General features: G+C 25.1%; 1 protein-coding gene across 1 annotated transcript in view; it reads left to right on the top strand.

Annotated features, from left to right (window-relative positions):
- Positions 1-17436, top strand: part of LOC107441964 (putative ATP-dependent RNA helicase TDRD12) — a 75218-nt gene extending 57782 nt beyond the window's left edge. Inside the window, 11 exon segments of the mRNA XM_087160136.1 lie at positions 321-695; positions 1599-1835; positions 2955-3153; positions 5479-5629; positions 5710-5823; positions 7743-8007; positions 9527-10029; positions 11188-11301; positions 13098-13257; positions 13340-13424; positions 17285-17436. Of these exon segments, the coding sequence (XP_087016262.1) occupies positions 321-695; positions 1599-1835; positions 2955-3153; positions 5479-5629; positions 5710-5823; positions 7743-8007; positions 9527-10029; positions 11188-11301; positions 13098-13257; positions 13340-13424; positions 17285-17412 (2331 nt within the window). The 3' untranslated portion in view covers positions 17413-17436.
- Positions 17437-18644: the final 1208 nt, after the last annotated feature.

The raw sequence follows: 18644 nt of genomic DNA, 5'->3' as shown, positions 1-18644 counted from the left end.
GACATGTGTAATATAAATTGCTTTAATGGCAAATGTAATATAAATTGCTTTAATGGCAAATTGCTTTTATGTGTAAACTAAAATGTATTGATTTCTTTTATCTGTAGTTTTAATAGTGTTTACATTGGTTTTAATGGTGTGGAGTTAATGTGTGTTTACATATCAATTTTCTTTATATCGAGAAACTAAGTGTACATTTAAGAAATTAAACATATTTCTAACTTTATTTTTTATGAAGCAAAGCTCTCCTTATTATTTTACTTGTAAGATTTTTAGACATAAATTAATATCATGCTTTTAAAAAACATTTCTATTTTTAGATTTTGAAAAGCTCAGATGTATCTCTATGTTCTAATTTTAAAGCATATGGTAAATGTGGTGTATCTAATTGTGAATCACGACATCATATTGATTCTGTTGCTGATAGGCCTTCAATTATTCCTAAAGAAGGTGACATTCAATGTCTAATAACTCATGTGTTTGATGCCACCCATTACTATGTCAGACTTTTGAAGTATATATCACCCAGTGAAGAAAACCCCAAACATGTGTCAATGAGTGCTACATATGCCAAAATCGGGTTCACGTTGAAAAAATTTTATTCTATGGAAGAAAATCAAATAAAAGTGAACTCTGTTAAGATTGGTGAACAATATGTTCTTGAAGATAAAAATAAGCTTTTTTACCGAGTTAAGGTAATGATAATTTCTCTCTTCTTTTTTTTAAATTAAAATTTTCAAGGTGCAATTTGATTGTTAAAATTTTTTAAATTCTACATCACTATTTTTAAAACTCAACATGTTATTGTGAATATTTATTAAAATTATCTCTCTGGTATGTTTTTTTTTCTTCAAAAATATGTGAAAAGAACATAAATGTTAATAATTCAGATTTTTCATTTATATATTTTACTTTGATTTTGTAAAATGATGAAAATGTGCATTGAAATCTCATTGGTCATTGATTATAATACTAAAAATGATTTGTAAATTATACAGTTAATGTCACAACCTAATAACATCATTAGAAAAAAAAAAATTTGTTGTAATTAAGTTGTATTCTGTACTGTTCTGTGTATAAATAACTAATAAATTTATGTAATATGAAATGGATATAATTTGATGTTTGAAATATACTTATTAAAATTATTTGGTGTGTAAAAAAATTACTAAAAAGAGAGGAAAATCTAAAAATTGATCTTCAGTAAAAAGTGAAAATATTTTGAATATATTTTAAGAATATATAAGATTAAGTAAAACTTAAAATTTCAAATAGGCAAGCATAAATTATATTGTAGTTTAAAAAATTAAAATTTTGTTTTTGTGAAATTATTTGTACTGTTGTTTCAAGTATTAAATAGTTAAAATTTTAAAAAGACTACTCTCAATCATATTTTTTAATATTTTAAGCTTAGTGGTGATTTTTTTTTTTTAAATATATTTTCATTTTTTTTCGTAAATTGCAATAATTTATTGCATTTTGCTACATCAATTTTTCAAAATATTGTGTGTATGAACATTTTTTGATGACTGTAACTGTGTTGTATATTTTTAAATCTGATTTAATTTAATTTTTGCATTGCAAAATCCTCATTTCAGGTTTTAGATATTACTGAATCACCAAAAGAGATAACGTTTGGATTTCAAGATGAAGGATGGGTCAAAACTTATACTAACTGCCAGTTGTATTATGTTAGAGATTTAGATTTGCCTGCTCCTGTAGCTGCTGAAGTATATTTATGTGGTATGACGCCTCCAGATTCGTGTTTAGATTGGAATTTTCAAGCATCACACTTTATCCATAAAATGATCTTTGGAAAGGAAGTTCACGGAAAAGTAAATTGCATACATTTCTGTTTTAAAACATAATTATTTTTTCCCCTTCAGTTTACGATTTTTTTTAATGGACAAAAACATTGTTATTTTTGTGCATATATATGCAAAAGATTGTTATTTTTTTGTTAATTTACGCAGGAAACATTTTTTTATAAATTAATACTAGAAAAATTGTTGATTTGTCTTTTTTATAATTTTTAAAAATCTACAATTTTAATCAACAGTGAAGTATTCATTTTATAGAATTTTCTAAATGGCAAATTAGGATATCATTCACTAAATTACTTTTGTTTAAAAAAGTTAAATTTCATATTCACTGTGCTTTTGTGTTAAGATCAATAAGAATCTACTTATCTGATAAAGAAAATCTTGAACTGATTTATAAATCTAAATTAAATATTAGTTTTGAGAGTATTAACTGAGACTGGTTATTTTATGTAATGCAATAGCGCTTAAAATTTAATATCTATTGATCTCAAACTATGGTATAAGTTGTTCAGTACACCATTTAAAATTATACTGAAAACTGTTAAAACTTTCTGTTCTAAGCAAAGTAATTTTAAAATTAAAAACAGATATTTTATAATTTTTAGGAGCAAATGTATATTTATTGTACTTTAATACAGCTAATTATATTTTCTTTTAGTTTGTTGTTTGCTTTTTTTATAAGTAGTCTGCTGTTCTATATTATTTCAATAATTGTATTGATTTTATGAAAAATGATTAGATTTTTTTCTTTGACCTCCAACAAAGCCTGTTTTTGTTTATTTATTCTTTATTAATTAATTTTTTTGGCAGCTATAAGCCTTGTATTATTTTTCAATGTTATAAAATTTAGCAAAAAAGTTTTTAGTTTAATCTCTCTTTTTTTCAAACAAAATGTTTGTTTTATTATGAAAACACAAAATTAGCTAAAATTTTGTTGGTTATTCCTTGTAGTAGATAGTTAAATAGATAGAACTATATAATTTTTTTTTATCAAAAGTAATTTTTTGTTATATAAAAGGCAACTTAAAGAGAATATTTATATCTTTTTTCTAATGTAAGTTTGTTGTAATATAAAACTTTTAATATATTTTCCATGTCTTTAAATTAAATTTGTTTTTGGTTTTGTTCTAGATTGTTCTTTGTCTTGACAATACTTTGTGGTTGAATCCAATTGTTCTTCGAGAAAAACTGATATTTGCTAATGATTACTTAAATTTGATGACAGTTAGTAAAGAACTAAAGGATTATGGTTATGCAGTTGAAAATAAGCAGCATATACCTTTGCTTCATAAAGCTTGTGAAGGCTTAGTATCCTTTCCGAAAATTGCAGGTGTGTGTTTAAATAATAAAAAAAGCTAGTTTAATTTTTTAGACTCATAGACTTAAATTTCCTCTCTACTAGTGATACAAATTGTTATTTGCATTTATAAATCCTCACCTTTCCTTATTTCTTAGTTTTTATTTAAAAGCTTTCAGTGTGTGTGCTTTTTTTTTCAATAATAGATATGGTTTCTAGAAGGATTTTGTTTTATTGTTAGAAATAAGAGATTTCACTAAAAAAAAGGCATATATATGAAAGATTGCCATAAGTGAAAAACTTCTTGGTAACATTTCAAGATGAAAATTGTATATTGTTAATTTATTGTAATAAACTACCAAATATGTGTTAGATTAGTTTCAAATGTACAAATTATTAATTTATTATAAAAACACAAATATTCAAAATATTATGTACTTGAAAAGTTCCAAGTCAAATCTGCAATTACCAACTGATGTATAAAACTTATTTTTAAATTTGAGGATTTTCTTTGATCTGATCTGATTAGAAATAAGATTTCAAAAATAATTCTATATAAAAACTTCGTTTTTTAAAAAAAAGGCATTGAATGTTATCACCTTTTTTATTGCAATTAGATTAATTGTGGCTTTATTTTGACTCAAGTTTTGGCCATTCTTCCCTCTTTGATCACAAGTTGCATCACGTGTTTCTATATATAGCAAAAAGGAATGGGTAATGGGAAGTTATGGTTATGTAGTATGTTTTATAGCTACCTAGAGCAGTGTTTCCCAAACTTATTACTTTTGTGTACCCTTTCTAAATTTTTCACAATGCTGTGTACCACTGATAAAAAAAAATGAATGCATTTTTTACTATAAAAACTTGCACAAGAGTTAAAAATCACAACTGGCTGTTGACACCACTAATTATTAACTGCTAATTCTGCAAAAAATAGCCAATAGAAAAATACGTAATTGTAAATTTTCATGGCTAGCTTTGTTTTTAAATAAAATTTTTTGAAATTTTCATTTGTTGCAAGATATTTCGCATAAGAACGCGTAACCCCGCTAAACTGTTCCCATACCGCTGGAGGTTCACGTACCACACTTTGGGAAACACTCACCTAGAACAACTAATTTCTTAAAAAAAGTAAAACTTTTTGAATGCCCATGTCTCTTTTCCTAAACATTTTTGGAAATACATAGGAGGGAAATATATTTCATCAGAACGGAAGAAAGTTAATGATTATTTCCCTATATGTACGACTGAAATTATAGAAAAATTAATCTTTAATCTTTCATAGCCATAAATTAGAATTTTGAAATTTTATAATTTTTTTCCCTTTGCCTTCAAGGTGTCAACATAAACATATTAAAACTACTGACTTACAATACTTTTTAGAATTTCATAGTAATTTAATTGTCATTCATGTATTGAGGCAATATATATATTAGTTGTTAGGAGAATAATTTTTGTTTTTTAACTTAGAGAACTTAATTAAGTTTTTTCGATGGCAACTCAACTTTCCACTTAAGCTGCATAATAATTTCATATTTTGACAGCTGAGCTTTCTTGTTAAAAAGCTTGATTGATTCTGCCAAGTAGTCTGGTTGGTGCCCTTTCAAATATGGAAAGTGAAAAGCTGTATTTTAGACTTATTTTAATTTTGAAATTACAGTGCACCAAAGAAAACATACTACTTAGAATTAAATAACTAACTATTATATACAGTAATTGGCTCATTAAATTTCTAATCATTGTAATTTTCTTCGAAAAATATGCATTTACTATTTTAGACCCCAGTCTATTCCTAATTAATTAGCTTAAGTGAAATTTTAAAAAATTCAAATACACACTTCATTGATTATTTTAGACTTAGAAAAAGTTTTAATTCATCAAATAAAGAAACAAAAGCCAAGTGAGTAATTGATCCATGACCATGAAAACCCTATAAAAACATAAACAAAGAGTAATGGCTATTAAATTTAATAAATCTATGCCTTGAATCTGATGCATAGTAACTTGTATCTAATTACGCTTTCAGAATGTTACACAAAGAAGGTGTATAAGTGAAAAATGATGTTGTGAATTACTACTCTTTCGCGTTAAGCTTGATGCATAAATGTAAAGTTTTTAATGCGTGTGTTTTAATTGAATAAATACTTCCTTTAAAACTATTTACTTTTGTTGAGGAATAAAATCTGATGATTCCTTTAATTTTGTATCATACTCAAATAAAGTAAAATGAATATTCTTTAGACATTTAATGTGTCTTTAAGTTAATAATTGTACTTTTAAAATAATATTTCCTGATTTTTGATTTTCTATATCAAGAGGGAATTGCTGCTCAATTTAAATTGATCTTGTTTATTTTAGATACTTCTACACAGGTTAATGTTTATAATGAACCAGAACAAACTGAAATTTTTCACGCTTTTTTGGAACTGAATCTTCTTGAAGATGTCTATGTTTCTAGTGTAGTTTCTCCTCATCAGTTTTACGTTCAAAGAGAAAAATTTGTTAATTGGTAATTTAGAGAACTCATTAATTTTTACTTTCTTCAATTTGTGCAAACTGAATTTAAAACCTTTGCTATTTTAATTTTAGTTTAGATAAACTTCTGGATAAAATAGATGAGTTTAGACAGAACCATATGTTGAAGAAATGCAAAACTTTTCAAAAGGGAATGCATTGTATTGCACCATTTAGTGAAGATAATAGGTGTGTGTTTTTAGTTATCTCCAATTACGCTTTTATAGTTTTAAGTGAAATTAGATTATAAAATTTATTTATCTACACATGACTGAATGTGATTATTATTGGATCAGTCCTTTAAAAATTACTTATGTTTACTATTTACAGTATAGTAGAACCTGTAAAGTTGATCACTTTTCTAGGTTGCCTGTTATCATCGGTCTCCAAATTATTCTTCCATATATTTTTTTTTTTAAACATAGGAAACTTTTTTAGTCTGACCATCTAAAATGTTGACCTTCTAATCAAATCAAATTTGACTCATTGAATATTATAAAAAGCTAATCTATATTACCACTTGTTGCGAAGTATTTATATATCCACTCTTCTAAGAAAATGTTTGCCACTCTAATATGTTCAGATATAAATCTTTGTAAATTGTTTAGAATGCTTACCTAAGACTAAAAATCTGATTATTTAAAAAAAAAATTTTATAAAGAAGGAAAATAAAAAATTTAACAATTTACGTGCGTAAAAATGTAAAACTCTGAATAAAAATTTAAAATGAATTTCTTCAAAGAGTTTCAGAGGTCAATACTTTTGAACACAAGCAATTGCTGAAGAATATTCTACTCAAGATCTCATAAATTGAATTAAAACTCCTCAATATAAATTTTGGAGAAGACAAAGGTCAAACCAACTCGTTCATTGAGTTAATCTTAAATGGCATTTCTTCCTTTTCCTTCTTGCTGTTCTGTAGGATGAATTATTTGGGCTGTTTTATTTTTTGTTGGAGGGAAGTGGCTAATTTTATATTTGCATTTTTTTGAAGTAAAGTAGCACCTGCTTTATAGAGAAATGAAAAATACTGAATTGGAAGAGTAGATTAGAAAAGTAAAAGAAGTATTTCAAATTGTTGATTTTCTTGGTTCACCAAAATGCCGATTAAATGTGTTTCACACATTGTAATTTACATTCACGAGTTTTAAAAGTCATACATTGATATTCATTTTCAGGTGATTTAAAAATTAGAATTTGCATTTACCCATTTGAAATTGTATAGCAGAATTCATAATCATATAGTTTAAAAATTAAACATAATGATTTGCATTCATGCAATTTAAAAATCTGATATCGTGGTTCATATTAAAACAATTTTACATCTCAATTTTTAATCACTGGGATTTTAAAATGGAATACTGTTGACTTGTACTTGTGCTATTTCAAAAAAAAAATAATTATCTTGCCTTCTTATAATTTGAAATTTTTGCGTAACATTTATTTTCAATGTCACAGATAATTGTAAAAATAGTTATAAAATTTTTTTACCATTTTTCTGAAGCTTATTTCATTTTTATTGTGGTTTATTACTCAAGGATTACCTAAATCTGTGTCAAAAATTGAAATCTTTATGTTGTTAAATATAAGTATTTTAATAAAATAATATAATATCAAAAAAATAATATCCCTCTCTACTAATTAATATCCTAAAATAGTGTATAATTTCTTAAAATAATTTGATGAATTCAGAGGTCTGTCCAGGCCGAATTTACTACCGTTTAACGGTACCTTCACAAATTCAACTTTAGGAAAAACGGTAGTTTCACAAAATACTTTCTCTTAAAATTTTATTTTTGTATCCCCTTAAGAAACGATAAATCCATATTTTTGTGTTGATTTTTTAATATAATTTTTAATTTTTCACAAATGATGTCTAAATTTTCACAAAATAGGTACCTCTCAGAAAAACCTAGACAGATCCCTGGAATTTTATTTATACTTTAATATGTAATTGTTGAAATATCATGAACATAGAAATGTATAAATTTCCCATTGATAAAAATTATAATTTTTAGTTTAATTTGTAAATTTTTCCATTTTTAATTTCCCCAGCCAAATTTTATTTTGTTTTAATAGTTAACAGATAATAAAATTCTTTTTTATAGATACTATAGAGCTGAAGTGATAGATATCTTGTTGGACAAAGAGGAAGTGCAGTTATTTTATGTTGATTTTGGTGATACTGGCTATTCAAAAATTAGTTTGATTTATAATTTGCTTCCTGAGTTTTCGCTTCTGCCATTTCAAGCAATTGAATGTGAATTGGATGGAGTTCAAGCTGTTCATGGTGGATGGACTGATAAAACTACTGACAGCTTTTATAATCTCACTCGGGATAATGCTGGTGATATGAAAGTTTTGCAACTAAAGGTTCCATATATGTATATATTTATTTATTCTCTTGTTGGTGCATACTCTTTAAGAAGCAACATTTATAATCCCTACTAACCAATGTCAAAATTAAATTATGCTTATTTTAATTGCGTACATTTTTATACATTTCACAAGCTGGATTTAATTTAAATCTATATAAATATTTCTTATGTCATTTCTGCTGACTGTTCAAAATAAATTTTTTATCTCGTGCACAGGAAACTTTCATATTATAATTCATTAATTTGCAATGATGCTGTCTAAAATTTTGATTCATGTCACTGAAATATATTTTTTATACTTTATTTCACTTAATTGTAAAGCAGTTACTGAAATTCCTTATATCAAGTTTATATTCCATCAAGTTTTTATAAACAACTGTGTCTAAATTAATTTTTATTTATTTATGCTGCTATTTTTTTAGCTTTGAAAATAGTTTTCAAGATACTAATCTAACTAGTTTTTCTATTTAAGTTATTTATTTATTTATAAAAATAAGAGTAATATAGACTGATAGAAAGGAAACGAAATAATATTTAAATCTAAAATTTACATTGTAATAAATAATTTCGTATTGGTTAAAAATAGTTTAAATAAATAATTATTTCATGGATTATTTTACTTTTCAGACTCGAATAATGCAATATTTTTTTTTTATTTATTTATTTAATTAAATTTACTAGTTTGAAAGTATGAATTTTTTTTTTAAAAAAATAACATATTGGTCGTTTTTGTATATTTTATCATTCAAAAATAGTTAAAAATTATACTTTTAGTTACAATAGTGTCTGCTTAATGTTATAACTTTGGGACATAGTGATTTTGATAACAATAAATGAATCACAAAATTAGATAAATTTACCAAATCACATCACAAATATTGAGTTTGGAAATAAATTTAATAAAATAAATAAACAAAACTCACCTTATTTTTTTGTTCTGTATTTTCTTTTAAAATATAAATATTATTCATAATTTTATAAAAATCATCAATTGTTATTTATCTAAAATTTTTCCTAAATTTCTCCTAATCAAAGCTCATTTAAAAATTGTTCGTAATTATAGTGTTTTTTTAAAGCCATTAGAACAGTGTTATACTTCACATTTCAACCCTTTCATCACATTCTTCATTTCAGAATTTGTAGGTGGTGGATTAACATCTTCATTTTTAATTCATAATTTAATTGCACGTGAGTTCCATCATCTGTCTTTTTTTTCTTCCCATAACAAACTTGCTAACTTCTGTTTTTGTTTCTGTAGGAGCTACAGTGATATTCAAACAATAGAGCTGACTAGAAAAACAAGTACCTTCCAACATTAAATGACATAAACAAATAAAATTACTGATTTGATTAAATTATTTACTCTAAAAAAATTAAATGCATAAATTTTAATGTTTAATTGCTTTAATTTATGATATTGTTTTTATATTTGTTCAAAGATATTTCCTTATTGTATATTATGAAAGCAAGTGATAAGTTTTATCCCAAGTGTTATTTTTTACCTTCTGTTATAGGCATACTCTAAATCTCCAAGTTATACTGGTGGTAATCATTACGTTGTGGATTTGTGGAATGGGGAAAAATCTTTATCAGATCAACTCTTAGAAACTGGTTTAGTTGAAGAAAAAGAAAGAGTCTCCAGTTCTATATCTTTTCCTGTAGAAGAGGAGAAAAAAGAAGAATATTGGGATGACATTCCTCCTGGATATAATGTATCTTCCTCCGATGAAGAATTAGACACAGACGAGAAAGATGATCGGGCTTTGTTCTGTGTAGCTTTAGCTAAACTGATGTTAGTTGGTGATCAACAATTAAGTAAAGAACAAGACAGTGCAATTACAGAACTTCTAAAAAATGTTGACTTGAAAAAACCCTGTGATTTAGCAAGTATGACTGATAATAATCATCTGAAGGTTGCTGAAAATATTGATGATAGAAAAGCCTGTGATAAAACTCTTTCTCCACTTGATTCCATACGAAAATTATTGAAGACAAGATCTAAGTGCCGGAAAAAAATGTAATTTATTTTTTCGAGTAGTAGATTTCAAATTTACTTATAATCACAAAGTTTGAAGTATCATTTAGTTTATTTTGAATTATATAATATTTATGTTGAAGTGAATATTTTAGTATGTTATTTAAGTAATTTAAAATTTAATTGCACAGTAATTTTTAATTACTGAGAAATTCATATTTTACATCTATTTTGTAATTATTGCTTGCGGATCTATCAACAAGTTTCCTAACATTTTACGATTAATTATCATAAATTGAACATTTGCTAGAGTATTTAACTTGGTCGTTCCATATCTCATAACTATTTTATTTTTCTTCAGTCATGTATTGATCTTTTTTTTAAAGATAGAATTTCGACCAGCCTAGAAAAACATTTTTTTCCTTTAAATTTAATTTTTTTGTAGCAGTGAATATTAGTTTAACTAATAAAGTAGTTTGATAGTTTCTAGTAATTATTTGTAAGTTTTTATAAAAAATAACAGAATGATTTTTTTTTCTTTTTAAAATAGTGAAATTCTTAACTTTTTATTTTACATATATGTAGGTATGTTTCTTAGTATGATGTAAAATGTGTGAACAATAAAGAAAAAAATAATTACGAGTGGTATCAAACTATAATATCGCTGCATGTTTCAAAACAGTTTAAATTTAAACTTTCAGTTGACAAATAAATTTTAAACATTCAGAACTTTTTTTTATTCATATTAATTTTTAAATGCAATGGAATTTTTTGCACATTAAACGTAAAGTTTGGAAACCTTTAAAAAAGTTACTGGTCAGAGCAGTAAACCTGAAAACACGGTTGTCCACAGCTTATGTTACTGACCTGCTTGCAGTTGAACATTTAAGAGCATTTTTATAAACTTTTTTGTTTGTGAATTTTTTTAATAAAATTTGAGTAATAATATTACTAATTAATTTTGTTTTAAGTCTTTAAGCAAATTTAAATACAAATTACAAAATATTTTATTTAGTATAAATAAAATGACCGGGTCCTGATAATATCAATGACCGGGAAAAAAATTGCAAAAGAAAGCTGCGTGAGCTGATATTTTTGCTCAAAATTTTCAGATTATTTTATTTTATTTAATTGTTAAAAACTCCCATATTTTATCTCCCTATGAGGATTATTAATAACTATGGCCAATCTTATTTCTAGATTGAAGCCTCACATTGTTTGGTGGGATACCAAAGAAAAAGTAAATATGACAATTATGATGAAAGATTTAAAAATATATGAAATTGATATAAATGACAATGGATTTTCATTCAAGTAAGTAATAAAAAAATTTTTTTTCAAGTTTTAAATGTTAGAATAATTAAATTTTTGTATTTTAAAAATCTGTTAAATATTTGTTACTATTTTCAGCAAGTTAATGTTTTTCATTGAATGCTCTTAAAATACTTTTCTTGTTTAATTTTAATAAAATATACCCTATCAGTATATAGTATCTTATATTTAGTATATTATTACGTTTCTATTTCTGAGGCTGCATGCTGATAAATTTTTAAATTTTTCGAGGATCTGTCTTTTTTACCAGGACGTATGGGCCTGTGTTTTTTTTGGGGGGGGGGAGTAAGCACCTTTCATTTAGCTTTTTTCATTTCTACGTTAGACATTTTATATAGTCCTTTCCGTGAGCAGAAAAAATTAATAAATTGAAATCATTAGTTTATGCAGGATTATCCTAAAATTGTCTATCTATACAGGGTTCCGAACAAAACAGAAAAGCCCTGAAATTGCAACGAAATTTCATTTTGAAATAAAAATTTCAGAAACACTAAAAGAATATTTTACTCTAGTTATCAAAATAAAAATGATGAACTCTGGAATTAGCTGTAACCATAAACAACTGTTGAAGTCCTAATTTAATAATGCTCACATCTATTCCAACTACACCATTTAAAGACTCCTCATTGCCAGGAATGTTTGTTGATTAGGGAAAAAGTGCTGCTATGTAATAAAAAAAGAATAAAACTTTTTTTTTTTTTTTGTCAAAGGGTTCCAGATAAATATGAAATATATGATCTTACCTGCTTTGATTTCTTCCATACTTTTTTTTTCTTAATCTCTATTATTTCTGAGTCATACATTAGTAATTGTCTATGGTATAATTTATTATATACAGGGTATATAGTAAATACCACCTGGAAAGTCATGAATTTTGGTATTGAGCAAAATTTGTCATGAAATGTCATAATTTTAACTATTTTTTAAAAAATAATCATGGAACGTCATTGATTTAGGTCGCCAAAAAATTTTATTTTTAAAATGGAACTACCCCCTCCAAATTTTTGGTATTCCGAATATCTGAATTTGTAACAAAATCCCCACTAACAGTCATATTTTATTAAACTATAAAAATTTTTTATCATGTTCTTTAAAAAAATTGTGTTCTTTCAAAAAATGAAAGGAAAACCTTTCTAGAGCAAATTTTCTTTTAAACTTTTGTGATTTCACAATTATTATAATTATTTATTTATTTTATAAATTTAAAATTCTAGCTGAAGCAAGCCAGTAATTGGTCATTTTTTTTCATTCGGAAATGAGAGTAGAAAAATCAGGAGTTTTTCTTTTGGGTGAACTGAAAAAATATCTTTAGAATATAATTCTTCAGAAAAAATAAATAATTATTTGCTTTTTTTTCCGGTTATTTTATTGCTTCAACTCTTTCTTTACTCTATTTTTTAAATTTAAAATCTACAAACATGAAGATGCCAAGTGTAACAGTTTTATTTATACCTATCATTTCAATTAATGTCATTATAATGTTTTTTTAGATTTATTGTTTTGTTTTTGTTGGAGAAAATAATAACTTCGTTTGAAAAATTCTTGGAATTAGTCATGAATTTGAAAATCTTAAATGTACCAGATACTCTGTATATAATAAGACCTTTCAAGAGTAACCACTCTCTGTTCCACCAGTGCCAAAAAAAAAAAAAATTTGTATTGAAATGCAAAAAAAAAAAAAAAAGATTCTTCTTTAGTGTATATACATCTAAACTAAGTTTCATGTTTTTTAGAGTTCATAGCATTGCATTTAACTGATATTTTTTATCTGGTTTCAGGTCTTCTACAAACACAGCAGATTACTTTATTGAAGAAGCTTTTTTCTCTAAAGTATTGTCAAAAGAAAACTCCTCAAATACTGTTCCAGCTGGCTTGCATATTTCCATATTTAAAGCTGATCGTTCCAAATGGCCTCGTTTAATACAGAAAAGTTTAAAAGTACACTGAGTTTGTTATACCTTCTTTATTTAAAACATGTTTCATGCTTTAATTTCATTTCTGATAAATTTTGATCTTTTAGTGTCCATACATTAAATATGATTTTGATCACCTTGATGATTCTGATTCGGAGGACCCAGTTCCTGAAAGAAGTTATGTTCAAAGAGGTAATTTGAGATTAAACTTAAGCAAGTTGTTACAATTAAAATGTTTTTGCTATCATGCAATTGGTTGTATAAGATATTACATTGTCCCACATGAAAATACAATGTTTAGACAACTTGAATTAATTATAAAACCAAAATATTACTTGGGTGCAAAAAGTTAGCTTTTTCTTTTTGAAAAATTAGTGGCCTTAACATACCAATATTTATACCCTTAATATTCTCTCATTAATATTTTAAATGCTTTTATTTAAGTATCAGATTTTTAAAAGATTTTAATTATTTGATATTCTTTCTTCTTATCATCCATCCTGTTTTCTTTTATTAGGATTATATGTTTTGACTAATATACTTGAATCTATAATGTAGTAACCATTTTATTTCCCAAGTGGCCTTAAAATAAATTTATAAATGTTTCCAACTATTTGTTAAAAATCTCTTTTGACAATCTAAATATCACCCTAAGCAGTTTCTTAGAAAGCACCATTCCATTTGATGTGGAGAAAAAATTTAGTTTTTCATTCTATAAATTTAAAAAAAAATGCTAATTTAACTTTTAAACCATAAATAATAAATAAATCATATACTAGAAAAACATTTTAAATATTAAATTTACAGAGATTTGCTCCAGAAAAAATCCTGATTTTTCTCAAACCGCGATCCGAAAGTTTCCAGAAATCCAATGGTCTAGAAGTTTCAAGAAATCATCGATCACATTTATGTATAAAAATTCTTGTATATTTTATTTAAAAATATTAGAACTAGAATTTATACTTGGCATCTCCTTCATTTATTTTTTGTGGTAGAATAATAAATGTGATTAGAGATAAAAGTAAACTTATAAATAATTATTCATTAAAATTATGCTGCCTATAATTTATTTAGAATTTCATGTTTTGGAAATATCAATGATTTAAATTTATAAAGACATTCATTTTTAGAAATGTATCATTAATGATTTTACTCAAGAAATTTTCAAGGCTTTTGAGTTGGGCTCACAATCATCCCTGAATCTATAACGCTAATTATTTTTATTTCTAATTATTATTTTAATAGAAATTGTTGTTTAACAAAAACATAAAAATTGGGTGTTTTTTAAAAATGGTTAAAGGTTTTTAATACATATGTGTTTGTAAATATGTAAAAAAAAAATGATAATAAAAGTAGCTAAATTTATAATTAATAAAAAAAATTTAGAAATAAGTTTTGGCTGATACCTTGAGTTTCAAGTCAGTCATTCCAGTGACTTAAAACCTGTAAAAAAAAAAAAAAAAAAAAAAAGGTTTGATCTCTCAATATTCATTTATCTCATACTTTATTATTCATGTCATACTTTATTGAGAAATTCTACTAATGTCATAAGTATAGTTACTTGTTGTTGTTGTAGCTTATCCTCCAATGATCAGATAAAGTCCATCAGACCATTGACCCCAAGAAAATCGAGGACCAGAAGGGGGGATAAGTCCCTGAAAAGTCCTTTGTAGTTGTTATAAGAATTTGAATTTCTGCATCACTAACTTAATATAAGGAAGATGTTTTGTACACAGGGCTTACAAAATAGAACACACTCTTTGTACCAAGTACAAGGGGAGTACACATGTAAAATTTCTATTGAAATGAAATAAAGAGTGAATTAAAGAGTATAGTCGAAAACATAGCTGGTAACTCTATTCAATTTCATTTTTTTAATACTGGAAAGTGTGTTATTTTATTATTTATTTATTTTAATATATATAAGAAAAATATGTATTTTTGTGTGAAAGCTTAAATTTTTCAAATAAAAAATTTTTACTTTCTCAATAAGAATAAATGATTTTTTTTTCTTTCAAAAATTCATTAATTATGAACTTTTTTAATGATTGAGAAATGTGTTTTTTTTTTTTTTTAAATAAATAATTTATATTTTTTTCCTGAAGAAGACTTCTTTTTTCTTATAATTAAAAATTAACATAAAAACATTTATAAATTATTGTATAACATTTGTAATTTAAAATACTTTAAGTTTCTTAAATGGGAAAAAAAGCCTTATTTTTATTATTAATGAATAAATAATTAAAAGGGAAATTCGAATTTTTTAAATAATAATTTTTTATTTAAGTAAGAAAAAACAATTAGTTAAAAAAATTAATACAATTTATAATAATGAAATTTAAAAGCAATTTAATTTATTAATAATTATAACTTTAAAAAAATCATATTTAGCTAACTAAAAAAGTAACATTTTAAATAGTTACAAAATTTAATGAGCAGATTTTTCAATTAAAAGCACACAAAAAAAACTCATTTTTCAGTATTAAGAAATGAAAATTAAAAGTGTCATCTGCTGTGATAGAAATGTCATTCTATCATAGCTGTGAATTGGTTCTCTTTACAATTTGACCTCGTGTACAAATCTTTCTTAACTGTTTTCATTTTTAATAATGATCTAAAACTTTGATGTGCCACAGTTGCAGAAAATTGTTTCCCTATACCTAATGTTTTTGACCATGCTCTTTAATTTAAGCTTGGTTTCATTCTAATAAGAATTTTACAGATGTATACTTGGCTTATAAATAAGTTCTTTGTAAGTCATCTGACAAAGTACTGAATTGGTCAGTTATTTGTTAGTCAATCAGTTAGACTATTTTCTGTGAATAACAAATACAAAAATGGTGAAGTTGAATATTTTGATTCTGGTAAGGGAATAGGATTAATTATAACAGTTTTGTTTTCAATTGCATTTTAATTTAGTGTTGTTTAAACATTGTGCCAACCACTCCTGCTAAAAAGAAACATTACATTATATATAATTATCTTGATTTTTCACTACTGAAAATGGTTAATAAGAATGAATAAGCAAGTTTCAACCATTCATAATGTATAATTACTTTGGTAGAACACATCTTTTTACAGTTTATTCATCTTAATATTTTTTTAATGAAACTAATAATAATATTTTTAATGAATTTTATTGAAGTTAATTAAATGAAGATAAAATAAAGTGTGTGGAATAGTTTTTATGGTTAATGGGCTTTAGAAATTGAAATAATGGCAGCATAAGCTTTCTTTTGTTTAAATGTCGGACACCCAGCTACACATTATATTATTTTGAACCATTCATTAATTACTGACTAAACTAAACTCAGCGGCGCGACAGCCCGCAGAGGGCCAAGGCCTACTGTGCCCATCTCAGTTTTCTTAACCTTGGGCTCTGGGGTGCAGGAGCAGATGTTCCGGTCAGGTGGTCAGCCGAACGCGGAATTCATTAATTACAGTATCATTTTTATCTGGTTTCTAGAATATTTTTATGTACTTTTCATGATAGGTTCAAAACTAAAATCCAAACGTATTTCTTAAGAGATAATTTACTTGTTTTGTGTAGATTTAAATGAATTGGTTAAGTTTTTTAAGTAAGCTTTTAAATTATATATATAAATATAAAATATTATTAGCGATATTGATTTATATTATAGCTTTCATTGATTAAATTTTAGTTAGTAGTAGTGTTTAAATTGATAAGTTGCTAGGTCACTTGTAAAAACTTCAAATATAAACCGAAAATGTTTTGTATTGTAAGCATTTTTTTTTCGTTTAAATTTTTGCATAAACAATCAGAAATAAAATAAGAACTAAAAGCCTTATTTTTCTGAATTTCCTTAAAAATGTTAAAATTGTGACATAGTGATGAAAACGTAATGTGTTTAACATTTCTTTAACTAAAAACTCATCTAACTTAAAAATATGTATATATAATTACATATACTAAGAATTAACTTGAAATATAATTAGATAATAAAATTAATGCCATTTATAATATTAAGGAATGTAGCAATTTTAAATACTCTAAATAAATTTTTAAAATAGAAATTTTAAAAATATTGCAGAAAATGTTGAAGTATTACCTTGTGAAGATGACGAGGAAGACAAAGAATTTTCTGATGATGAAGAAACTTACGTACAACCATGGAAACATTTGGCTGAATATAAAGATCCATTTGATCCTCTGCATTGAAAGCAACTTGGTAACGATGTGCAATTTGCATTTACATATTGTTATTTATTTTTTTTATCTTGTGATGTTTTTTAACCTAATGTCAAATAGGTATATTTTAGTGTTGTAACTGTTGTTACTGTAAATATGCATAATTTTTTTATAAAAAAGATCTTTTTTATGTGCCTGTATGTATAACCAGATTAATATTATGAGAAGAAATTTTATAACAGATTCAAAAATATATATCAAATTATTTTTAATAAAATTTTGATTCTAGGTATTTGCGATGATTAATGTTTACTGACTGCTAATTAATGTGTTTTGTATGACAACTTATTAATTTATCATCACTGAACTGAGTTCAGAGGTAGACTGAGATTTCCTACGCAATAAATTAAATTTTTTCTTTCTTCTTTTATTCAGTGGCAAAATATGGCTGTATCTTGCTCAATCTACTGTATCTGAATCTTTTACTTTCCCTTTTGTATCGTCCTGTCACAAATGCTATTTTTATAATGTTAATAATGTCTATTTAGATTATTTACCCTTTTCAAAAACCCAGGTTTTTGAAATGGGTAAATTAATACAGAGTTAATAATATCTATCTCATTGTTTATAATACATTGATCTTCAGATCAATGAATGCCTGACTTTACTAGTGAATAAGTCAAGCTTCTGAGTTTCGTAAAATTTTGGGGGTTTGAAAAGTGGACTTGTACATAGTTAGTGAAATGTATGGTATTTATATTTCTTCACTTGCCTTATCAATCTTTCTGTGAAGACATATTAAATATTTACATTTAGAGTTATGTAATAAAATTATATAAAATAAATTGAGCAGCAGCAAAATGTTAAAAATATTTTTACTTAAATAATCTTTTAAGAATTTTATTAATGGTAAATTTTAAAAACTGTATTTTCTACTTTTTTGTGTTAAACTATTACGGGGCTTTTCTTTATAAGAATAGTTTTTTTTTTTTTTTTTTTTTTTTGATAATTCTTTTCCATGACAGTCTTGTGTTCATTGCAAAATTTACACTTTTGATTATTTTTCTATAGTAATACATTTTTTTTTATATCTTATGCATTTTAAACTGGCCCAAATGTGCTTGATTATTTTATATATAACTATGGATTTCAAACAGCTTCAGCAGTATCAAAATGTTGGAATATTTCTTGTTGTATATGGGTTATTGTTAGTTTTTAGTATGTATACTGAACTTAAAGTTAATATACTAAGTTTTTTTATT

This window comes from Parasteatoda tepidariorum, chromosome 3 (assembly GCF_982258835.1).
Source record: "Parasteatoda tepidariorum strain Cologne lab strain chromosome 3, Ptep-v5.0, whole genome shotgun sequence".
NCBI lineage: Eukaryota > Metazoa > Arthropoda > Arachnida > Araneae > Theridiidae > Parasteatoda > Parasteatoda tepidariorum.
This window is presented reverse-complemented; position numbering and strand designations above follow the sequence as displayed.